The sequence below is a fragment of the Colletotrichum orchidophilum genome (assembly GCF_001831195.1).
Source record: "Colletotrichum orchidophilum strain IMI 309357 chromosome Unknown Scaffold_191.1, whole genome shotgun sequence".
Taxonomy (NCBI): domain Eukaryota; kingdom Fungi; phylum Ascomycota; class Sordariomycetes; order Glomerellales; family Glomerellaceae; genus Colletotrichum; species Colletotrichum orchidophilum.
Window position 1 is genome coordinate 1 of NW_019173147.1, and position 20365 is coordinate 20365.

Below are 20365 nucleotides of genomic sequence, written 5' to 3' on the forward strand. Positions count from 1 at the left end.
CCCCCCCCCCATCTCCCGCCGTTGACATCCGTCTCTCGGACCAACGCGGCTGACCTCATTCTATCTCGTCGGTCTTTTGTAAGCATCTCACTTGGCCATGAGCACAATGACAGAAGCCGTTGTACCTCCTGGGCCGGCCTCCGCAGCCAAGAAGAAGTTTGCGACGCCCCCAGTCAAGATTGCCTGCCTTGCCTGGTAAGTCTTCCTCATCTAGTCATCGGAAGCAATTTTTGCCCGCGGTCGCCGTTCAATGCGCGGTCGCTATGTTGACCGAGGCACACATACCCCAGACCCTTGGCTCACATGTAGATAGCCGAGCTTCGCGCACTCGATGCGATGGCTCAAGTCCATGTGCCAGTGTAAGTTGCTGTCCTGGCTCAATCCAGTGCTCTGCCCATTATGCCTGGAAACGGTGACTGACATATCACAGTGTAAAAGCAGGGGGCGCGAATGCGTCTTCAAACCCAGCAGGAGAGGTGGCGCACGCGTGAGGCGAAAGCCGCGGCCGGCTGAAGAGCTGGCTCAGCAGGTTCAGGTGTTCAATGGCGAGATGCCTCCAGACGAGGTCACTCATCAAGATCGTGAGTCTTTACGCCTGGGATCCGCGTCCGGGCAGCTCTTGACTGAGGCTACAGCCATCTCTGTTCAAAATTACATCGACCCTGGCGCGGGCTTGAAGCAGCTGCAGGACTTTTTCCAAGACAGCGACTTCATCTTCGATACCCTCTTCATGTCGGGCGTGCCTGGCAGCACTAGCGGCGAGAGCGCATCGGAACATTCATTCAGCTTCCCAACGCCTCCCATCCCAGTTGCCAGAACGTATAAGAGTGACGAGGCCATGTAAGCAAAAGCAGACCCTTACACTTGCGAGAGAATATCAACTGCTCACTACTCAACAGACTCGATGCCTACTATATCTTCATTCACCCCTTCTTCCCCATTCTTCCTGCTCCTGTACGCTTGCCCATTGATCAAGCTGTGCCACACTTCCAGAACGATACGGACGGCTTCGCAGATGAATATCAGCCGTCGACACCCATCAGCCTGGCCATCTCTGCAATCCTTGCGTTGATCCCGTACCACAACGACACCAACCACCTCAATAAAGAGTCAGTGGTCTTCCGGCGGAGGTATGCACAGTATCTGGCTCAATGCGCCATCGAAAGCATTGAGATTGAGTCAGAAATACCGGATTCGTCCATTGAGCCACCCAAGGCGCTCAACGAGTCTCCGGATGATTTTACCAGACAACAATTCCACCCTGGCGTGCCTATCGAACTGGAGAGCGTCATCGCTTTGGATATTCTCAGTGTTTACGAGTATGCGCAACGGGGCAATTTGAAGAAGATGCAGGTGCGGGCAGGCCAAGCCCTAGTTGCTGCCATGTCTTTGTCTATCCACACCTGCACCGAAGACGATGCATTCTCAGAAGCGAGGCGAAGGGTTTGGTGGATGACAGTGCGTTTCTCCTGCCACTTTTGGTAACACGGCTCGCTGACGATGCTTGTAGTACATCTGCGTGTGTCAAGGGTCGATTGTCAGCAACTCAGTATGTCCTCCTACCCGCGCACAAGGAGCGAATGTTAACAACAGCATCTAGGAACCAACCTTTTCTGTGTTCACCCCAAGCTACACTGCCAAATACCCCGTAATACAGTCGGATCCTGAGGTATGTATCATGACAAGCCGGCTGTGATGGAAGCTTACCATCGTCTAGGCATTTGCCGTGTACATCCAGGCCCAGCAAGCGATCCTGTCAGCAACCCAATTTGTCATCGAGCTCAACAAGACTGTCAAATCCGGCGGCGACATGGCACGGATCTACGCGCGCATGAAGGAGATGGAGGCGTATCTCGAGCCCCTCAACACGATGGCCGACTCTTGGATCCTTCAGTCAACGACAACGACGCCACTGGATCCTACGGAAGAAATTTTGTCCCGCTCCCTCCGGTGCATGGCTCGAATCAAACTCAACAGGCAAGTATATGCATCTCCTTCCAAATCAGGCGCAGATGCTGACATCCAATAGCGCGCGAATCAAGCTTCACCGATATTGCGCTTTCTTTGACATGCCCGTCTTCTCCGGGAAGTACTGCGATCTCAAGTCCAAATCCGACAACGATGCCAACATGGAACCACGAAGTTGGCCGTCATGTTCTTGCAGCTCCATGATGAGCTTGCCATCACCGCCAGTGGCCGTATCAAACGGATCGACTACACCACCAGGAAAGAAGTCTCCTCGCTCGATAAACTCACCCAGTAGCCAATCGTCAGCCACGTTCCCCTTCAGCAGTCACCAGTCGGCCAAAATCTGTCTCAAGGCGGCCATTAACATCTCACAATCCTTTGACGACCTGCCGTACCCCAATCCTTTCGGTCAGCTGTGCCCTCCCCCTTGCTATCTGGCACCCACGTCGACAATCGTATGCCCGAGGACTATGCCCTCGTTCGCTTGTTGCGCTATGCAATGCGCATACGCGTTGCTTATGGTCAATCACAAGACCAAAGCCATGTACCCGGAGAACGCACTAGCCACGCCAATGGTGGAAAGCCTCCTGATGCGCCTGCAGACAGGGTTGGCCTCTATCTCGGCGACATTGGAGAATTATGCCACGGCGTTTGAAGCACTTGGTGGTATGCGCGGTAAGAAACCCCTCAGACTCGGCTACCTCTGGTTGTTTGGCACATTGCTTTTTACGCTATTGCTAACGTCATGCTGCAGACCAGATTCGGAGTGTCATCGAACCCACAATGATGTTTAACGGTCCCGTCCAGTAATGGCACGATCGGCATGTTTGCTCCAGTCTATCTGCAAACTGCCTCGCAGCTCGCCCGCATTTGGTTCCAACGGCATCTAACGACGCCCCGATATGGGATCTAGACGTGGCCTCTGGGTGGAGTCTCGGGCGTGTCTGAGAAAAGGGGGGGGGGGGGGGGTGTTTGCGGGGTTTGCTCACTTATCAGCAAAGACCGGAGATCGAGGCACCTCCAACATGCAACAAGCCGCAATGTGTGCGCCAATCTGAGGGGCATCGAACGATTGAAACAAAGTGATGCATTTGCTCCGAGGGCGTTGGGGATCATTTAAGATTTTGGCATTCGCCATGATGGGACGATACAAAGCTGGAACAACAAATTCCAACGGAGAATTCGGAGTTGGATCAGGAACCAGAACGCAATAATAGACTACTACCCCTCTCAAATCATATCTTACACCGTTAAGATGCCCGTCTCCGGATCTCTGAGCAACGTGGACTGGTGAGGAGCCCGATCGGCCTTTGCCTTGACAGAAACTGCCACATGAGCTGACAACATTGGCCAACTAGGGAACCAAGCTTCTCCACGATTGCTGTTCACGGCGGCCAAGAGCCCGACCCAGTCAACGGCTCCCGAGCTGTTCCTTTGTACCAAACGGCCGCCTACAACTTTACAGATGCTGCCGGTCAGTTACTATCACGGACATGACATGCAACGTCATACACTGACATCGGAGTGCAGATGGCGCCAGCAAGTTTGCATGGAGTAAAGATGGCTACGTCTACACGCGCATGGGAAACCCGACCAACAGCATCTTCGAGACGCGCATGGCGATGCTCGAGGGCGGCGTCGGCGCCGTCGCTGCAGCTTCCGGTCACGCGGCGCAGTTCATGGCTCTGACCAACTGCTGCGAGCCGGGTCATAACTTTGTCAGCACCAGCTGGCTGTACGGCGGCACGTACAACCAGTTCCGGGTGTACATGAGGAAGTTTAAAATCGACGTCAAGTGGGTGGTTGGTAACGAGCCCGCCGACATTGCCGCTGCCATTGACGAGAACACGCGATGCGTCTACATCGAGACGATCAGCAACCCGAAGCACAGCGTCCCGGATATCAAGGCCATTGCCGATGTGGCGCACAAGCACGGCATGCCCCTCATTGTCGACAATACCTTTGGCATGGGCGGCTACCTTTGCCAACCCATCAAGCAGGGCGCCGACATCGTGACGCACTCCGCTACAAAGTGGATCGGCGGCCACGGCACATCGATGGGCGGTATCGTCATTGACGGGGGCCACTTTGACTGGAACGCGTCGGGCAAGTTCCCCGGCTTCACTGAGCCGGCGGATGGATATCATGGACTGAGATTCTGGGAGACGTATGGTTACAAGGCGCTCACTGCGAAGTTGCGGATGGACAGCATGCGTGATTTGGGACCATGCCTGAGTCCCTTCAATGCGTGGCTTCTGCTCCAGGGATTGGAGACGCTTGCGCTGAGAGGAGAGAGGCACGTGGAAAATACGCAAAAGTTGGCCGAGTGGCTTGAGGCGCACCCCAGCATCAACTGGGTGCTGTATCCAGGCCTCAAGTCGCATCCCGACTATGAATACGCCAAGAGGGTCTTTGCCAACGGCGCGGGTGGTGTGCTGACCTTTGGCGTTGTAAGTTGACCCCAAGATAAGTTGACCCCAAGACGACAGTCATAAATAAAGATGATGACTAATCGCCCCCGCATCCAGGCCGGAAACATCGAACAAGTCCGCTCTGTCGTCGACAACCTCAAGCTCTGCTCGCACCTAGCCAACGTGGGCGACGCAAAGACGCTCATCATCCACCCCTGGATGACGACGCACCAGCAGCTCCCCGATGACGAGAAGATCAAGGGCGGCGTGACGCCCGACCTCATCCGCGTGTCCGTAGGCATCGAGGGGTTCGAGGACATCAAGAAGGACTTTGAGCAGGCATTTGATGCGGCGGGTTTGCCCGCGGCGACTAAGACGGGCGGTGACCCCTTTTCCAAGGCCCTGAATCTTGTTTCGGGCGGGTTCATGGGCAAGTCGTCGACGGGTGCGCCGAGGCCGGGGACCGATGGGACTATTTTAGGTGAGGCGTGATTGTCTTTATCAGGGTGCTTCCGGTGGGTTTTCGGGTTGTTGTCAAGGCGTGTGGGTGAGTCTGTGATCGGGTCAAATATACAGAGACCATGGTAGTGCAGGCTGGGGCCTTGCTATTTTGCGTTGCACGGTAGATATATCTAGATGAAGCAGCTGTTCAGGATTCTTATGTGATGATGTTTTCGTCCACTTCAGGGAGTCTGTCGATTTGTGCGAGGGTGTAAAACCCCACCCGCAAGATGTCGAGTACTATGACATGTACCAGCAATGTAGGTCAACGTGGAGAGATAGAGATCGGGAACGCGGGGCCAGGTTCGATGCTACCCTCCCGAGACCTAGCTCATGCTGGCGGGCCAAGCCTAAGCTGGGCGGCTTACTAAGACCTCCCGTGTCAATGCTGTTTGTGATCACTTTTCGGGTGGCACATGTAATCTACCTTGGGCGTCAAAGGCACAGGCGTAGAAGCTCACGAGATGGCGCCTGCCACGTTCAGCTGTGTGACATCCCTCCGCATCATCGCCCGCGGAGTGCTCCTCACCGTTGAATGATTACATCATCGGTCGCAACCTACACACCCTCCTCATTCGTCCTCAACGACACCTCGTCTTTACACATCTTTCAAAACATTGTCGCAATATCAACTGGCACTCCTCATCAAGGCACCAAAACACTTTTTCCTTGGATCAAGAACACAGCTCGGTCCCCCATAACTCCACCGCAGAGCAAGATATCAGAACCCCGCCACAGGTTTCGCGCGTCGCAGGCCGATCATGGGATTCGTTCCGCCTCATATCCTCAAGGCCAAGGCCGCTAGCCAAGACGTCTCTGCCGAGGAGCGCGAGGCGTCGCGGAGGACGCTGGGTCTGGATGCGGCTAGGCGGGCGGAGAGGGCGGGCAAGGGTGTTGATGGTGATGAGGTGAAGACGAGCGGCTCCGGTGCTGAAACTGCTGCTGCTGCTGCTGCTGCTAGGGGTGGCTCGACAGGGGTTGAGGGGGTGGAGGGGAAGAAGAAGTAGAGGTTGGAGGAGGGCTGTGGAGGGTATGGGCGAGGATGCGATGAGCCTGTGGTGGGATAACTTTCCAGGTGAATGTCGTCGCCCTTGAGAATTTACCTGTCATTCAAGACCACTGGCTGACACAATTCCCAACCACAAAACAGTAAAACAAAGATCAGTGCAGAGTACCAAATTCTGCCGTGGGGAAAGAGGCGAGCCAGAGTGCCTTGCTCTCACAGAGCCGTCGCAAATAGCAAATACAATGGTTTACAACAGAGCAGCGCCGCTGGCAAGATGCTGGGGCTCACACTTGAGAGAACTCCCGAGAAAACGAGCAGAAAGCTGAGGCAACTGTTCATATATGTACTCGTCGCGATGGCCAATGAGTACTGCAGATCATATTTCCTTATTCCTCCGAATCACCCAGTATCAGAGACCTGCCACGGCGGTCTGACAGAACGCATGGGCGATCTCGGCATCATGTGACCAACCACGAAACAGGTCAGATGGAAAAAGGGCATTTAACAGGCATTCTTCATCCTAATTTCCCCAGAAAAACAACCCAGGAAACGGCCTGACTAAACACCACATCAGAATAAAGATCCACCGCTTCCCAACCCACCGCAACGCGCCCGGATTTGCATCTGACCAACGCGACCAACGCGACGAGAATCAGTCGACAAGTCAAAAAAGCGCGACCCTTGCACTCGGGAGTTCTCGGTCCCGCCGGGTGGTCAAAAATCACACGGTGGCACCGGCGTCCTGCGGCGGATCGCCCTGGCAGCTTTCAGGGACCCCCGGCTGAATTTTCCCGCGGTGGATCCCGCCCGCCAGCCTGGCTCTCCAGTGAGTCCCCCCGGTCGCGCAGCGAGAAAGTGGTGCGACTTTGGCACGAACGAGGACATCAGACCACCATCGGCCGGTGTCCTCAGCCCGACAAGAGACTGCACCACCAAGACGCCAGCAATCAGGTCATGGAGCTTCTCTCGGCGCATGATGACGCAGGGACGAACTACAGAGGACAATATGTGTCCCAACCCGTCAATGGCCGCACGGATGGACCCTTTCTCATTCAAATATCGCGGGGTCCCCTTTTTGTTACGCGCTTGAAGAAGATTGAGAGGGACTATTGAGAAACGAACCATTCACCTTTCGAGTATTACCAAAACGACAGGACGACCATCACCAGTGTCAAAGTCTGCATATTTTCAGCAAACTACGTCTAGCCATATATCCAAGGGATTCGATCCGCATTTGGAGACATCAAATATCACACGATCCAGAACGACCAAAGTCTCAACCCCCCACCCAGAGCCAGAGCGAAAGACGAATCGCCAAGATGGGACTCCTGAGGCACATGAACCACATTGACCGCGAGGAGCTCTACACAGACCTCGAGGCCCGTATTCGTTACCTCCACAGCTTCCTCGACTTTAGCAGTAGTGCGTCCTCCCTCTATGACCAACGTGAAAAAGAAATGACAGCTGGTCGCTTTAACACCTGTAAATACATCTACTAATCAACGTAATCCCACCTTACAGAAGACATCGAGGCGCTCATCAACGGCGCAAAATACGTCAAGGCCCTCATCCCCGCCGTCGTCAACATTGTCTACCATAAGCTGCTGCAGTACGACATTACCGCCCGCGCCTTCACCACCCGCTCTACTTCCTTCGAGGGCCCCATGGACGAGGTCCCCGACGACAACTCGCCGCAGATTTTGCACCGCAAGATGTTCCTCCGGGCCTACCTCGCCAAGCTGTGTTCCGACCCGAGCAAGATGGAGTTTTGGGAGTACCTCGACAAGGTTGGGTACGTTTTTATCCTGCCACCCCTCCCCCTCCCCCCCCCTCCCCTGCCGCAGAGATCCTCTCAAAAAACATCGAGGGAAGAGACGGAAGAAAAGGACGATATGCTGACACCAAAAACCACCACAGAATGATGCACGTCGGCCTCGGCCGCAAACACCCCCTCAACATCGAATACATCCACCTGGGCGCCTGCCTCTCCTTCATCCAAGACATCATGACGGAGGCCATCCTCTCGCACCCGCGCCTGCCCATGCAAAAGAAAATCGCCCTCGTCAAGGCCCTGGGCAAAGTCATTTGGATCCAGAACGACCTCATGGCCAAGTGGCACTGCAAGGACGGCGCAGAGTACCAGCGCGACGACGGCGAGGAGCCCGAGATTGAGCAGGAAGGGTACCTCCACGGGAAAAAGATTCTCGAGAGCGAGAGTGATGAGGAGACGGCTGTGAATGGGGTGCCTGGTGGGGGGCCCAGGTCGCCTTCGAGGTTGCCGAGGCCGAATAGTGCCGGCGGCGGCGGCGGTGGTGGTGGGGTGTGTCCGTTTACGGGGATTTCGGCGGGTGTTGAGGGCATGACGGTGTCGGATGCCAACACAGAGAAGGAGGATGGGTCACAAAAGGTTGAGGCTTCTGCGTAGTCTTCTTTGCGGGAGGCTTCGGTGGTTTTTTCTTTTCGCATTGCTTGGGTGCATGGTTGGATGGCGTTTTTGGGGTGTATCGCAATAGGACTCGGCTCAATATTGACGACTTTAACGGTTCGACTCTGGTTGCATGACATGACCACCACATTTAATGGAGATTGGAGGATTGGGAGAAGTTCTGTGTAAGTGAGGGCACTAGTTCCCCCGGATCAGATGTCTACCTACTCATGGTCTGGGTCTGATTTATCCTACAGAGTGTCGCGAAGCCAGCAAAGTAGAGTCCGAATCTAACAAATCCACGTTCCAGGAAAACATCCTGACACAATACCCTCCTTCAAGAGCTCAAAACTTTGAGTCCATATCTGTGACCAAGTCCAAGCCTATCCAAATATCCTCACAGTTGAAAGTCGGGTCCCTCCGTCCGGCGACGCTTCTTGCCCTGGTAGACCGACACGCGTCCGAGCATGCCCTCCATGCTACCTCTCAGCTCCTCGAGCTGCTTCTCCAAGCTCACCGTGTACGTCTCCTTTGCGTTCGCTGCATTCATCTTGTCGGCGCACTTCTTCACCAGCGCCTCCACCTCTGCCTTCTTCGCATCCACCTCTGCCTTTCGGGCGTTCACTTCGGCCTTCTCCGTCTGCAACTCGGACTTCATGGCTTCCATGGCCAACTTCATGGCGTCGAGCTTGCTCTCCATCTCACTCGCCTTCTCGTTGGCCTGGCGGGAGATGGTTCGCTGATATTGCAACTCGCGTGCGGATACAGGGGGTTCGTCTTCAACTCCGTAGGGACGGCGCGGGGTGTATGGGGTGGCCTGCGATCGTTGTTGAAGGCAGAGTATCTCACCCTGGAGACGTTGCGTGATGGCTTCCTTGGCGCTGATGTCTTTCTTAAGCTTCTCAATCTCGTTCGAATGCGTCGTGGTGCGATGCTTGAGGTCCTGCTGAGCTTCCGCGAGCGCAGTTTCGTTGCGTCTATCGTGTTCGTTCTTGAGTTCCATGTCATGCCATAGCTGACTGACCTTGGTGCGACTTTGAAGAAGCTCGTTCTCCAGCTCTGTGAGTTGCTCAACGAGCCCTTCGCTGATCTTGATTGCCTCTTCTTTTTCGCCTTCGAGCTTCGCCGTATTCTCGTTCAGCTCTATATTCGCTTCTCTGACTTCATTGACTTCATCATTTGCCGCAGTCAATGTGGCGATTTGTTTCTCTTGAGACTGAGCCTTGGCCTCCAGCTTATTGAACTTGTTGTCCATGCGTATCCTCTTTCGTTCCATCTTCTCCATCTTGGCCTCGAGATCGGCATTGCTGTCACGAAGAGACTGCCTGCTCTTAATGAGGTTGTTTTGCTTGTTCGTGAGTTTCTCGTTCTGCTCAACCAGAGTATCTTTTTCAGCCTCGAGCTGCTTGTTGAGACCGGCGAATTCATTGTGTTGTGTGACCTCGGTCTGAAGCTCCTGGTTCTTCTGAAGGAAGTCGCTGATGAGAAGCCTCTGTTCTCTAATTCTTGCCATTTGGTCGTTATTTTCAAGGAGAAGATTTGCTTTTTGACGGCGAACGTGGATCACTTCCATTTGCACATTTTCGATGGTGGCTGACTTTCTAGCGTTGTCCTTGTCCAGTTGGATGTTTCGTGCCCGAAGAGCTTTTGTTTCGATGTTGGCTGATTGTAAATCACGGCGCAGCGACGCTACCTCGTCGCGGCGTTGTTTCTCAAGGTGCTGCGACTGCCCCTGAGAAAGGTGATTGAACCCCTCGAATTCTTGGGACCCCGTGTCAATTCCCGTACTAGTCTCTTTGCTCCTTGCGACTCCTGCATTCATAGACTGAGGGTCCTGCTGCGAAGCCTGAAAGCTTGTTGATGCATTCACCGTGGCCTCTTTATAGAGCTGTCTCAAGAGCAAGGCTTCCTGCTCATAAGCCTTCTGGATGATACGGAGTCGGGATGTTTCCCAAGTTCCTCTTGATGTGGATCCAGACTTATCAGGGCTGGTACACTCCTTGTCGCAACAGTGTTGGTAAACCTCGCCACCACTTGTTACCGGATACCACCTCAGATGAGGCCCCCCAGGACGGTTGTTGTCTGCCGGAGTTGGGTGAATGTTGCATGCTCTTGCAATGACAGCGCCATTGCGACGGTCGTCCTGATTATGACGGGTGATGAGAGTGATGGCGATAATATCCACAATGTCTTTGCCTCTGCGCATAACGTCGATGACGAATCGCCAACGTTCACCTGTGATTCTGAAGGTACTTCCTTCACCACTATGCAAGCGAAGAAGACTGGCGAGTTGGAAGATGCTTTTGGCGGGAAAGCCATATTTCGCAGCGAGGCTACTGAAGACCGGGTGCCAGCGATTCCAGCATTCTTTGTCGATGTCGAGACTCATAGCGGCGATGCGGCTGAGTCTCAAGCTGTGACAATAGCGGTGATGGCTTGAGTGAAACAGTTGATAGTGTACGGGGACGAGGTTGGGGTGACACCTAGTGGGTTGAGCGGGAGGCAGGGATCGGCAGAGCGTTGAGGATTCGGAGAGCAACGCAGAAATGAGCCCAAGAGTAAGGTAGGGAAGCAATCCGTGGAGGATGTAAGGGTAAAGAGCAAACGATTTGCAGGATGGAATAGGATTCGTGAGGATATGCCAGAGGAAAAACTCAGCAAGACGATGTTGTTGCCTCGATAGACGAGAAAGATGAAGTCGTCCTGATTTGCAGTGATGGGCAGGTTGAAGAAAAAAAAGAAGAGCAGGACCAAGCAGAAATAGATATGGGGGGGAGAGGTGGTAGGCGGAGGAAGGAGCATCCTCACCTTCAGGGCGGCACGAGGAAGGAACGACCGACCTAGATGCCGCGGTCGTGATTGCCTTAGGAAGATGAAGAGTAGCCCGGTCAGGTGCGTGTTTGCTCAGCCGGCTTTTTTTTGTTCACATTAATCATAACTTCAACCTCTGAATTCTTGTCAAAGTTCAAGAATCACGGAATACTTCTGGGCCCCCTCGTCTGTCAAACTTTCAGAATTCTACGCTTGCCCATGATCGTATATAACAGGCTCTGGCTGACGTACCTTAGCTTGAACCCATGAATCCCCCTAATTTCAAATCTACCTGACACACGCTGATAAGAAAGCTGCTAGAACAACGCCCTCGTTACCAAAGAAGGTACAGGTGGTAGAGAGATCTACCAAAGGTTCCACCGTCGCGGAGAGTCCCGGTTCTTTCTTATGTTTCCCCCTTTCGAAGCTTGCTTGAAGTGAAGTGAGTAAGAATGTCGAGGACTGGGAAGCCGCGAGGACCATTGCTGAACCCAACGACTTGGTCACGTCGTCCACTGAAATTAGGCGGGCCTATCCAAAGGATGCTCCCTCACAACCTTCAATCATTCTCAACTCCGAGATCATTGTTCTCTTTAGGTTGTCTTCGGCCCCGGACAGTCCCGCAGTTGATTCCTCGTCAATACTTAGCACCGGCATTTGCGGAAGACTTCACCGCCCCCCTCCTTAAATGGATCTTGACGGTCAACAAGGACAGCGACTGGGCCACAGAGAAAAGAGACGCTGCTCGTTATCGCTTCTGAACTTGGGCCTGTCGATGAATTTCATTGTCTCCGTGTTGACCTACTCCGATTCCAACCCCCAAACATCATGAGCTACCTCAATCAAATTCCCACTGGCAGCGCAAGCTCACGCCTCTTGGTCACCAATGCAGAACCTCTATGCCTCAAGCACTGGAGTCTCCGAGCCGCGGTCCGCACCCCGGACCAGGGGCGTCGCTATGGGGTTGTTTGTTTGGATGGAGCTGAGATAATCAATCTCAGCCTGACACACGTAGCGCGGAACTAAACAACGCTGAGTAGCAACAAATTAAAACTGGCGTATATTCGAGGCCTCTGCTCTATGAGATGTATCTCTACCCTGCCCCATCTAGAGCGCCAACCCATGCAATCATTTATCAGTACTGTACAGTTTTACATTACACATTCGGCGCAAGGAGATCATATTTGACGCAACGTTCGACCTGTGAATCGTTAGTCAGTGCACATCATTCAACAGACGAGTGCTCTACTCACATCTTCAATGCTCGCCTGCAAGAACCGCCGGGTCTCCAGGCCAGCCCACACAACCAACATGCTAAAATCACCCTTCTTGACCATCTCGGCACCGCTCTGCGCGCTCAGCTGCCGCAGAATGGGCAGGGAGCTACTAAGAAGATCCATGTCCGGGTTCAGGCTGCGCCCGATGCCCTCGAGCAGCAGGATGCTGATGATGACATTGACGAAATCGCCCTCGATCCGGACGTGGTGCCCGCGGACCATACCGAGGACCTCTTGGAGAATGTCGCCAATCTTGATGTTGCCCAGCGCGAGGGTGCGGCTCTTTACGCCGAGAACGAGGTGCTGCATCTTGAGCGCAAAGACGTCCTTGTCGAGCACGGCGTCGGGCTGGCGGCAGCGCTCGCACATGAGGTTGCCGGCCTTGTACCCGTCAAACTCGGCAACGGCGCGAAAGAGGTCGAGGAAGTTTGCACGGTTCTTCTCGTTGAGCTCCGTCACCAGGCCCGTGTCGATGAAGATGAGCTGTGGGCGGTAGCCCTCGTTGTCAATCTTGCGAAGCTCGGCTGCCCAGGCTGCGGGGTCTTTTCTGTGGCGGTAGGGTCGCAGGCGAGCGAGGACCTGCTCCGTGACATCGTCTTGGTCTTCAGGGTGCTCCTTGGCGTGATTCCTGCGGAACTTGAGGTCCGGCTCGTGGGACTGGTAGAAGCGGACCATGATGTTGCCCGGGTGCAGGTCGGCGTGGACAAAGTTGTCAAGCAGGAGCATGCGCAGGAAGGCGTCGAGGCCCTCCGAGGCAATGTCGTGCTGGAAGACGCCACCGCCGTTCTCCATGAAATGGGCCAGCGGGATGCCCTGGGCGAACTCCTCGACCAGCACGTTGCGGGTGGTGAACTCGGTGTACGGGTAGGGGAACCAGGCCGTGGTGCGGTCCTTGAAGTTCTTGCGGAATTTGGCGAGGTTGGCGGCTTCGATGCGGAGGTCGAGCTGGAGCTTCATCATCTCGCCAAATTGTGCGACCTCGTCGGGGAGGGAGAGCCACTCGATTGTAGGTATGATGTTGAGAGCGGAGGCGAAGAAGTGCATGATGCGCAGGTCGCGCCGGACGGTCCTCTCGACGCGGGGGTGCAGGACCTTGACAGCGACGTAGGTGGAGGGGACCCTCTTGGGCGTGCTCTTGAGCGCGGCCTCGACGTTCTTTGCGACCTTGTGACGGAGAGGCCTGGGCTCCTGGGGCAGGTCGGCGTCGCCGGGCGCGGCGAGGCTGGCCTTCAGCTTAGCTCTGTAGACCTGGGCGATGGCGCCGACGCCGAGGGGCGTCTCGTCAAACTCCTCAAAGATGTCGTTGAAGTCGCGTCCGTCAAATGCCGCGGAGACGATGCGCTTGGTGTCGTGTATCGAGTGCGCCGGGGCGTTGGAGTGGAGTTTGGACATGATTTCGCACATTTCGTTGGGGAAGATGTCGGAGCGAGAGGCGGCCCATTGACCGAGCTACGCAGTGTTAGTGACGTGATTGCTTTGCTATTGAGTTCGATCGCGAACAGTACCTTGATGAAAGCTGGCCCCGCCCACTCCATGGACTGAACCAGGAAGCCATACCACCATATTGTGCCGCTCCTCTCATTATCGCGATCGGGTTGCCGCCTGCCGAGCCACAAGGCAGGGACCGCGACGATGACGGGGACGAAGATGACGAGCAGATGGAGGAACCTCACACCGGTACAGAGGGGCTCCCATACGTAGACGTCGACAGCAATCTTCAACGTGTGCCATGCCCTCGAAATCCCGCTGTCGTCGTCGTCGACCGTCTTCTTGATCTCGGCTCGGCTGACTTCTAGCATGCGCTTTTCGCCCGTCTGGTCGGTGCCCCCATTGTCCTTCTCAGACAGCTCGAAGAAGGCGGCTGTGCCGAGAGCACCAGCACCTGCACCGCCGGCACGGAGTGTGTATTTCGTGTATCGATTGCTGCCGGTCCGTCGCCACGGTAGCTGCCTCGAGTGGGGAGAGCTTCGGAAGGCGCTCCTGAATGTGGAGTAGAAATGGGTTCCGTTCGCTGGCGCTCGGAAGCCCGGACGTGGACAAAACCGGCCCAGGACGAAGGCCAGTCTCATCTCGAGGGAGAATCGGGGGTTGATGATCGGGGGGCCGGTATCATGTTCTCAGTGTCGCAGGGTGGGGGTGGGGAGGTTGTGAAGGGGTTCGCCCGAGGCGGGAGAGGGGAACGGCGCGGAAGGGAGGTGAAGTCGCGCGCCCAGAATCGCGGGATCGGGGACCACTGACGGATGCGAAAGGGCGTTCGGTGGTGACGTAGGGATTTTTGGGTGGTTTGGTGGCAGGGCGGGTACCTTAGCTGTGGCGGGGAATCCTCGGGGGATCATGTGCCAATCAGTCAATGACACTCGCATTTTTTTGGCGTTCATTTCGACGGTCTGGATCTGTGTCACAGGCTAACAGCACCAATTGAGGTCGCCGGACGGGACGGGCACGGCGGGTTTAAGTCGGAAAGCAGTCGCGGGTCTGTCCGATGGCGACAGCGCCTGCACTGCTGCTGTTGCAGGCACGCAGGGTATATTTTTTTTTCCCAGCCAGCTTGGGCGGCTGAGCCACTGCGGTGCCGTCGATTACGGATGCGGAGAACCCACCTCGCCGTCCAACTTCTTTATCCGCGCCCTTTTTCTCTTATCGTCGAGTCCGTGCCGACCAAACCGTAAATCTTTTTTTTTGTACAACTCCTTCTGCGATACCCTCAACCACTTCACTCGTGTGCTGTCGCATCCAGCCAGCCTTTTTGTACATTACTTACTTGTTCTTACCATCTTTCTATTCTATCTAATCTTTCCGACCGTACATCATGGGTTGGTTCTGGGCCGATACTCCTGCGACAACCGTCCACGCGACCTTCGCCTCATCGCATCCCCATGGCGCCGCCATCCCAGCCGGTACTCCTCCTGTATGTCGAACACCAACCCTGGCAACGCTTGACACCGTCTAACATCTTCCAGCCCAGCTGCCCGATGCACCAAAAGACCGCCGATGCCTTGACCACGACCGCGAAGCCCGTCGCACCCGCACCTCCTTCCGCCTGCCCAGTTCCTCACGACCAGCGTCACGCCGCAGCTGCTCCTCCTCCCTCAGCATGCCCCGTCCCCCACGACCAACGAGAGTCCGCACCGCCAGCATCATGCCCGGTACCTCACGACGCACCAAAGCCCGAGCCAAAGGGCTTCCTCCAGCAGATCAACCCCCTGAACTACATGTTCAAAGAAATCTCCCAGGCCCCCGCCGAGAATCAAGCCGTCGCCCTGCCCACAGAGAGAGAGCCCTCGACGATACCCAGGGGATCCGGCGACGGCAATTGGGAGTACCCCTCGCCGCAGCAGATGTACAACGCCCTTCTGCGCAAGGGATACACCGACACCGACATCACCGCCGTGGAGTCCATGGTCTCGGTCCACAACTTTTTGAACGAGGGCGCCTGGGCCGAGATTGTGAGCTGGGAGGAGCGCTTCGGAAAGGGCTTGTACAGGGGCTGGCAGGCCTGTAAGCGCGGAGAGGAGAACTCGGATGACATGGTCGAGAAGCTCAAGGACGGGACGGAGACGCCCCCGACTCTGATCCGGTTCCAGGGACGTCCAAAGGACATGACGCCCAAGGCAGTCATGTGGCAGGTCGCTGGCTGGCTCTACCCTTCCAAGTTTGAGTATGACATCTCCCAACTTTGATTCTCTCGTGTGCCTTTGCACAGAAGCTAACCTACCGCAGGACTGAGCCTCCCTTTGACCGACACGACTGGTTCGTCTCCCGCAAGGTCGGCGGCGTCGAGAAGGAGATCCGATACGTCATCGACTACTACTCTGGCGAGCCCGAACCCACCGGTGAACCCGTCTTTTACCTCGACGTCCGCCCCGCCGTCACACCCCTCGGCGCCGCGGAGCGGCTCATTAGGTGGGGAGGCGACGTGTGGTGGCGGGCCTCTGGTGCCGAGGTGCGCGAGCAGGAGCAGCTGGCGAAGCAGTTGGCCCCGAAGTGAGGCATAGATGAGAACGACGATGGCGAACGAAACAAACTACCGAGATGAGATGAGACAGGATTCTTATTTGCGGCGTGTACAACTTGGGAGGCCCGATTTAGTGTTTTTACGGGTTCACTCGGCGGCGTTTTGAAACGATACAACGGTTCGATTACCTGGGAGACTCAAAGAAAAGAACAGCCTTTCTTTCTTTTCCTCTCTTCCCCCCACTCCTCATGTTTTTAATACTATGCCCTGTAATGGCCTGTATAGTACGCTCGGAAAGCGGCATGTATTCAAAGTCTTTTCAACGTTGAGACGAGATGAACGGTTGAATAAAGATTTGTTTTCAATTCACATTACTTCCCACTACTGACTCGTTGCGTCCCAACTCTATTCACTCGACCACAAACAATGACCATCTTCCACCGCCGAAGCTCAGGTGGTCTTGGCAGCCAGCGCAGTAACCTGGTCCAACAAAGCCTTGTTCTCCTTGGGTGCGTTCTTGAGCACCTTGTCACGGAGGTGATTGACCTGCTGGCCCGCCGCGGCAGGCGGATTCCCCTGCGCAGTTTGGATGCGCGAGACCTGCATGGAGAGGAAGAACTTGGGCACCTTGATAGCCAGGCTGCCGCCGACGGAGCGGATGCCGGCCTCGGTGGCGACGTAGGCGTTGAGCTCGTTTTGGAACTTGGCGAGGTCGTTGCTCGCGAGGGGTTCCGTGGTGGCGAACTTGTCGAGGGCGAAGGCCAGGGGACTCTGGTTGGAGCCGGCAAAGTTGATGGAGGAGAAGGTGACGCCGCCGGCGGTGACGTCGGGGACGTTGGAGATTGTCTTTTTGGAGGCGTCGCAGGTGACCTTGGCTTGGAGGTTTGTGACGGCGTCGGAGACTTCTTTGGGGAGGACGGTCTTGCCGACGATGAAGCAGGCGTTTTGGCGGGGGGCGAGCTGGGGCGCTGGGTTTTTGGCGGGCGGTTAGTTTGGTTTCTTGTTCTTCTGTTTTTTTGTTGATGGCTGTGTTGATGGGGTTGTGGACTTACCTCCGAGAGCGGCACCGGCGCTGGCGGCGAGGACGAAGAGGGAGAGCTGCATCGTGATGATTATGGAGAGTGTTACTGGTAAAGGATAGAGACGTCTTTCAGGAAACTATCGCGACAGATAATGTATAGAATGAAGTGGGGAAACGAAGCGAATGCCTTTCCGGAAGGACTGTAAGTAAAGAAAGAAAATGAACGAATGGGTTACGATTACTGCGGCTGTCTTTTTGGACACAATACCTATGAGACGGACGACTGGACATGATCGCCTTTTAAGCATCACATCAATCACAAGGGGGCAGGGGAGGGGGCAGGGGGTGCTTGGCAAATAAGCATAGGGCCGTCCGTATTAGACTCCTGTCTGCGGATCGGTCCCCAGTCCACGTCTAAACATCGCCAAAACCTGCTCTTGGATGCTTGGGGTTGCCATTGGGCGTCACATTGCGGAAGGTTTGGATGGTGTCCTTGCCCTTGCCCCATTACGTCTGGTCAAGCGACTCAACTTTCCCTCAAGCCATGGCCTATTCATCATCACATGTTCTCTAGTCTACGTGATTCACGAGACACGAGAGAACGTTGGCCGGGATGCTAAGCCCTGTCAGCCTTGCGTCAAGATCTCGCCTGCTTCGGATGATGGGTGCCGATGGGGGGGAATATTTAGGTTGGCAAAGTCTCAAGGAGTCCGCGCGAAGCGTGTATTTCTAGCCGAGGGAGGGATCGAGGATCTGAGTAGGCAAACAATCTCAGTTCATGTTGCTGCGCGGGTACCCAGCTGGACCGTGAGCCAGCTGCAGTGAACGCAAGCCTAAAGGGAAAAGAGGCTCTTGCAACAATCCAAGTCTCGAAAGCTGGTCGGTCGTCGCTCGATGCGGTAAGGCTGTCCCTGACGGCCTTCTTTTGAGCCGCTGGTGTCTCGGGCTATTTTATGGACCCCTCTGCAAACCCCCTTGAACCCATGTACAAGTCCGTCTGAATAAGAGACCCGACGACAGACACATGGACCCAAAGCGGCCATTGGTGGCAGCGTGACAGGCAAGTCAGCCCTCGAAATGGGAGAGAGAGTTAATCGAGTTGATGGGGATTGGATGCGAGACAATGGTGGGGTTCACCTCTTCTTTCTTCAACCCCCTGATTCCCCTTCGCTTCAGATCCGAGCAGCCCCTGGTCCCTGTCCACCACCTCACCAGATGGTTTCAGGGTTTGTCGAGCTACCAATGGCAAGACGGGCGACGAGGATCGCAGGTGTTCCAGAGTCGAAATTCTCGGGCGGGTGCGACGTCGTGGTAGAGCCTACTTTGTTGTCTTGGGAGGCGGTGGGATTTCTTAGTGTCGTCTTCCAACCTTCTCGCTGAAGGGCCTGGGGGAAGATGCGGGTACTGCCACAGGCTTGGCCTCGGCCCTCGGGTGGTCGGCCGAGATGAGCTGCTATTGAGACGTGAGCGACATATTGGTCCGCTGGAGGTGAAGAGGCATTGACTTTGCGCGGGATCACGAATAGCGAGTGGTCCCACGTTCCAAAAGGGGAATCAACATGCTCTGGAAGCAACAGCCTTTTAAGCTTTCAATTATTCCTTGCGGAAAGGCGCAGAGGCGTTGAGGAATGAGTTGGTTTCAAGATAGCATTGAAGGGTTTGAATCAAGGCTTAGCAGCCGATCTGAAGAGATCATATGATGTGTCGATTGCATGGGACTGTGAATCCCCGGCCCATCATCTGAAGATCAATGAACCGTGCCATTGCCCAGTCGAGATCTTCTTCTCTGGAATGTCCACACAGTACCCGTACTTACATGCTATCGTCAGTGAGTCATCCAATTTCACAGCTTTTCCCGGCCACGATGGACTTGAAGTGAATCACTGCGACATCACCGCGTTATTTTGTAAAGCCCCCACAATGCTGCAGGTATTCCACCAGCGGCAACCAATCCATTGCAGGTTTATCTGCGGCGCCAAACAAGACTACGGTGAGCCAGGGTGATGTCATCAACGCTAACCTCATCTCATGCTTCCGAACATGGCTTACATACGCATGAGACCACTGCCCAGGGTGAGATATAAATTGTTGACAGATGCGCATATTAATTCGCGGTCAAAGGTATCAAGAGAGTAAGCCATCAATGACCATATCTGCAAGTCAGGTTATTCATTCCTCAAAACTTTCCAACATGGGCGTGACAGAATTCTCCTACTTCACCATTAAGCCTGGCAAGAAGTCCGCCGATGATGGGGGACTTTTCGAGCGCGTGTTGGACCTCGCCGTCAGCCAACCCGGCGCCGGCAGCATTTATTATGGCAATTCAATCGAGAAGCCAGATCAGAGCTGGTGCTTTCTCGATTGGGACTCAGTGGAGGAGCACTTGGCGTACCGTGATAGCGCGTGAGCTGCCTCTCACTTCCATCCCCCACCGACGAGAAGCATTGCCTTCATTCTGTCTTCTCACAAAACAACTTACTCATCCTATGCTTTCACAGAGACCACGCACCCATCGGCAAAGCTCTAGAGCCATACCTCGACTGGACCAAAGGCTACATCAAGCACATAACCCCCGCCCCCTGGCCCCCCACCATTCTCGCCGAAGCCCCCGTCGTTGAGGTCCTCACCCTCTTCTTCCCCGCCGACCTCGACGACGCCGCCAAGGCGTCTCTCACGGCGCAGCTCGAGGAATTCAAGACCAAGGCTCTCGATACCTCGCCCGACTTCAGGGGTATCAGCCACGGGTGGAGTGTCGAGAACGATGTGCCCGTCACCGATGAGCCCGGCAAGACGGGCAATCTGCTTGCGGCCTTCATCGGGTGGCCGAGCGTGGATGCGCATGAGAGGTTCCGCGATACGCTGCCGTTCAAGGAGAATATTGGCATTTTGAGGGGTATGAAGGATATTGTCAAATTGGCTGTTTTCCATGTAAGCTGTAAGAGCAAGCAGCCTCCTAAGAAGGATTGAAGGGGGGTTCGAGTACACGCGCA

At 55.2% G+C, this 20365-nt stretch overlaps 9 protein-coding genes across 9 annotated transcripts; 6 read left to right on the forward strand and 3 right to left on the reverse strand.

Moving 5' to 3' along the window:
* Positions 1–97: 97 nt before the first annotated feature.
* CORC01_13397 (uncharacterized protein) lies at positions 98–2778 on the forward strand (the record flags this gene model as incomplete). The annotated part of the gene is made up of 9 exons (XM_022625014.1): positions 98–195; positions 314–359; positions 431–840; positions 900–1458; positions 1511–1549; positions 1601–1669; positions 1718–1981; positions 2043–2643; positions 2723–2778. The coding sequence occupies 9 exons, from the start codon at positions 98–100 to the stop codon at positions 2776–2778; spliced, it is 2142 nt and encodes a 713-aa protein (XP_022468455.1).
* Positions 2779–3223: 445 nt separating this feature from the next.
* Positions 3224–4871, forward strand: CORC01_13398 (O-acetylhomoserine aminocarboxypropyltransferase/cysteine synthase; the record flags this gene model as incomplete). Its single annotated transcript, XM_022625015.1, has 4 exons — positions 3224–3258; positions 3327–3442; positions 3499–4418; positions 4497–4871. 4 exons carry the CDS (start codon positions 3224–3226, stop codon positions 4869–4871), a joined length of 1446 nt encoding a protein of 481 aa, XP_022468456.1.
* A 770-nt stretch (positions 4872–5641) lies between these two features.
* CORC01_13399 (uncharacterized protein) lies at positions 5642–6352 on the forward strand (the record flags this gene model as incomplete). The annotated part of the gene is made up of 2 exons (XM_022625016.1): positions 5642–5883; positions 6046–6352. The coding sequence occupies 2 exons, from the start codon at positions 5642–5644 to the stop codon at positions 6350–6352; spliced, it is 549 nt and encodes a 182-aa protein (XP_022468457.1).
* Positions 6353–7205: 853 nt separating this feature from the next.
* On the forward strand, positions 7206–8311 carry CORC01_13400 (uncharacterized protein; the record flags this gene model as incomplete). Its single annotated transcript, XM_022625017.1, has 3 exons — positions 7206–7332; positions 7408–7678; positions 7804–8311. The coding sequence occupies 3 exons, from the start codon at positions 7206–7208 to the stop codon at positions 8309–8311; spliced, it is 906 nt and encodes a 301-aa protein (XP_022468458.1).
* Positions 8312–8708: 397 nt separating this feature from the next.
* CORC01_13401 (uncharacterized protein) lies at positions 8709–10700 on the reverse strand (the record flags this gene model as incomplete). The annotated part of the gene is made up of 1 exon (XM_022625018.1): positions 8709–10700. The coding sequence occupies one exon, from the start codon at positions 10698–10700 to the stop codon at positions 8709–8711; it is 1992 nt and encodes a 663-aa protein (XP_022468459.1).
* A 1578-nt stretch (positions 10701–12278) lies between these two features.
* On the reverse strand, positions 12279–14468 carry CORC01_13402 (ABC1 family protein; the record flags this gene model as incomplete). Its single annotated transcript, XM_022625019.1, has 3 exons — positions 12279–12323; positions 12376–13848; positions 13905–14468. The coding sequence occupies 3 exons, from the start codon at positions 14466–14468 to the stop codon at positions 12279–12281; spliced, it is 2082 nt and encodes a 693-aa protein (XP_022468460.1).
* Positions 14469–15208: 740 nt separating this feature from the next.
* Positions 15209–16387, forward strand: CORC01_13403 (cytochrome c/c1 heme lyase; the record flags this gene model as incomplete). The annotated part of the gene is made up of 3 exons (XM_022625020.1): positions 15209–15307; positions 15360–16057; positions 16120–16387. The coding sequence occupies 3 exons, from the start codon at positions 15209–15211 to the stop codon at positions 16385–16387; spliced, it is 1065 nt and encodes a 354-aa protein (XP_022468461.1).
* A 417-nt stretch (positions 16388–16804) lies between these two features.
* On the reverse strand, positions 16805–17458 carry CORC01_13404 (uncharacterized protein; the record flags this gene model as incomplete). The annotated part of the gene is made up of 2 exons (XM_022625021.1): positions 16805–17322; positions 17407–17458. The coding sequence occupies 2 exons, from the start codon at positions 17456–17458 to the stop codon at positions 16805–16807; spliced, it is 570 nt and encodes a 189-aa protein (XP_022468462.1).
* A 2060-nt stretch (positions 17459–19518) lies between these two features.
* Positions 19519–20342, forward strand: CORC01_13405 (uncharacterized protein; the record flags this gene model as incomplete). Its single annotated transcript, XM_022625022.1, has 2 exons — positions 19519–19778; positions 19874–20342. The coding sequence occupies 2 exons, from the start codon at positions 19519–19521 to the stop codon at positions 20340–20342; spliced, it is 729 nt and encodes a 242-aa protein (XP_022468463.1).
* Positions 20343–20365: the final 23 nt, after the last annotated feature.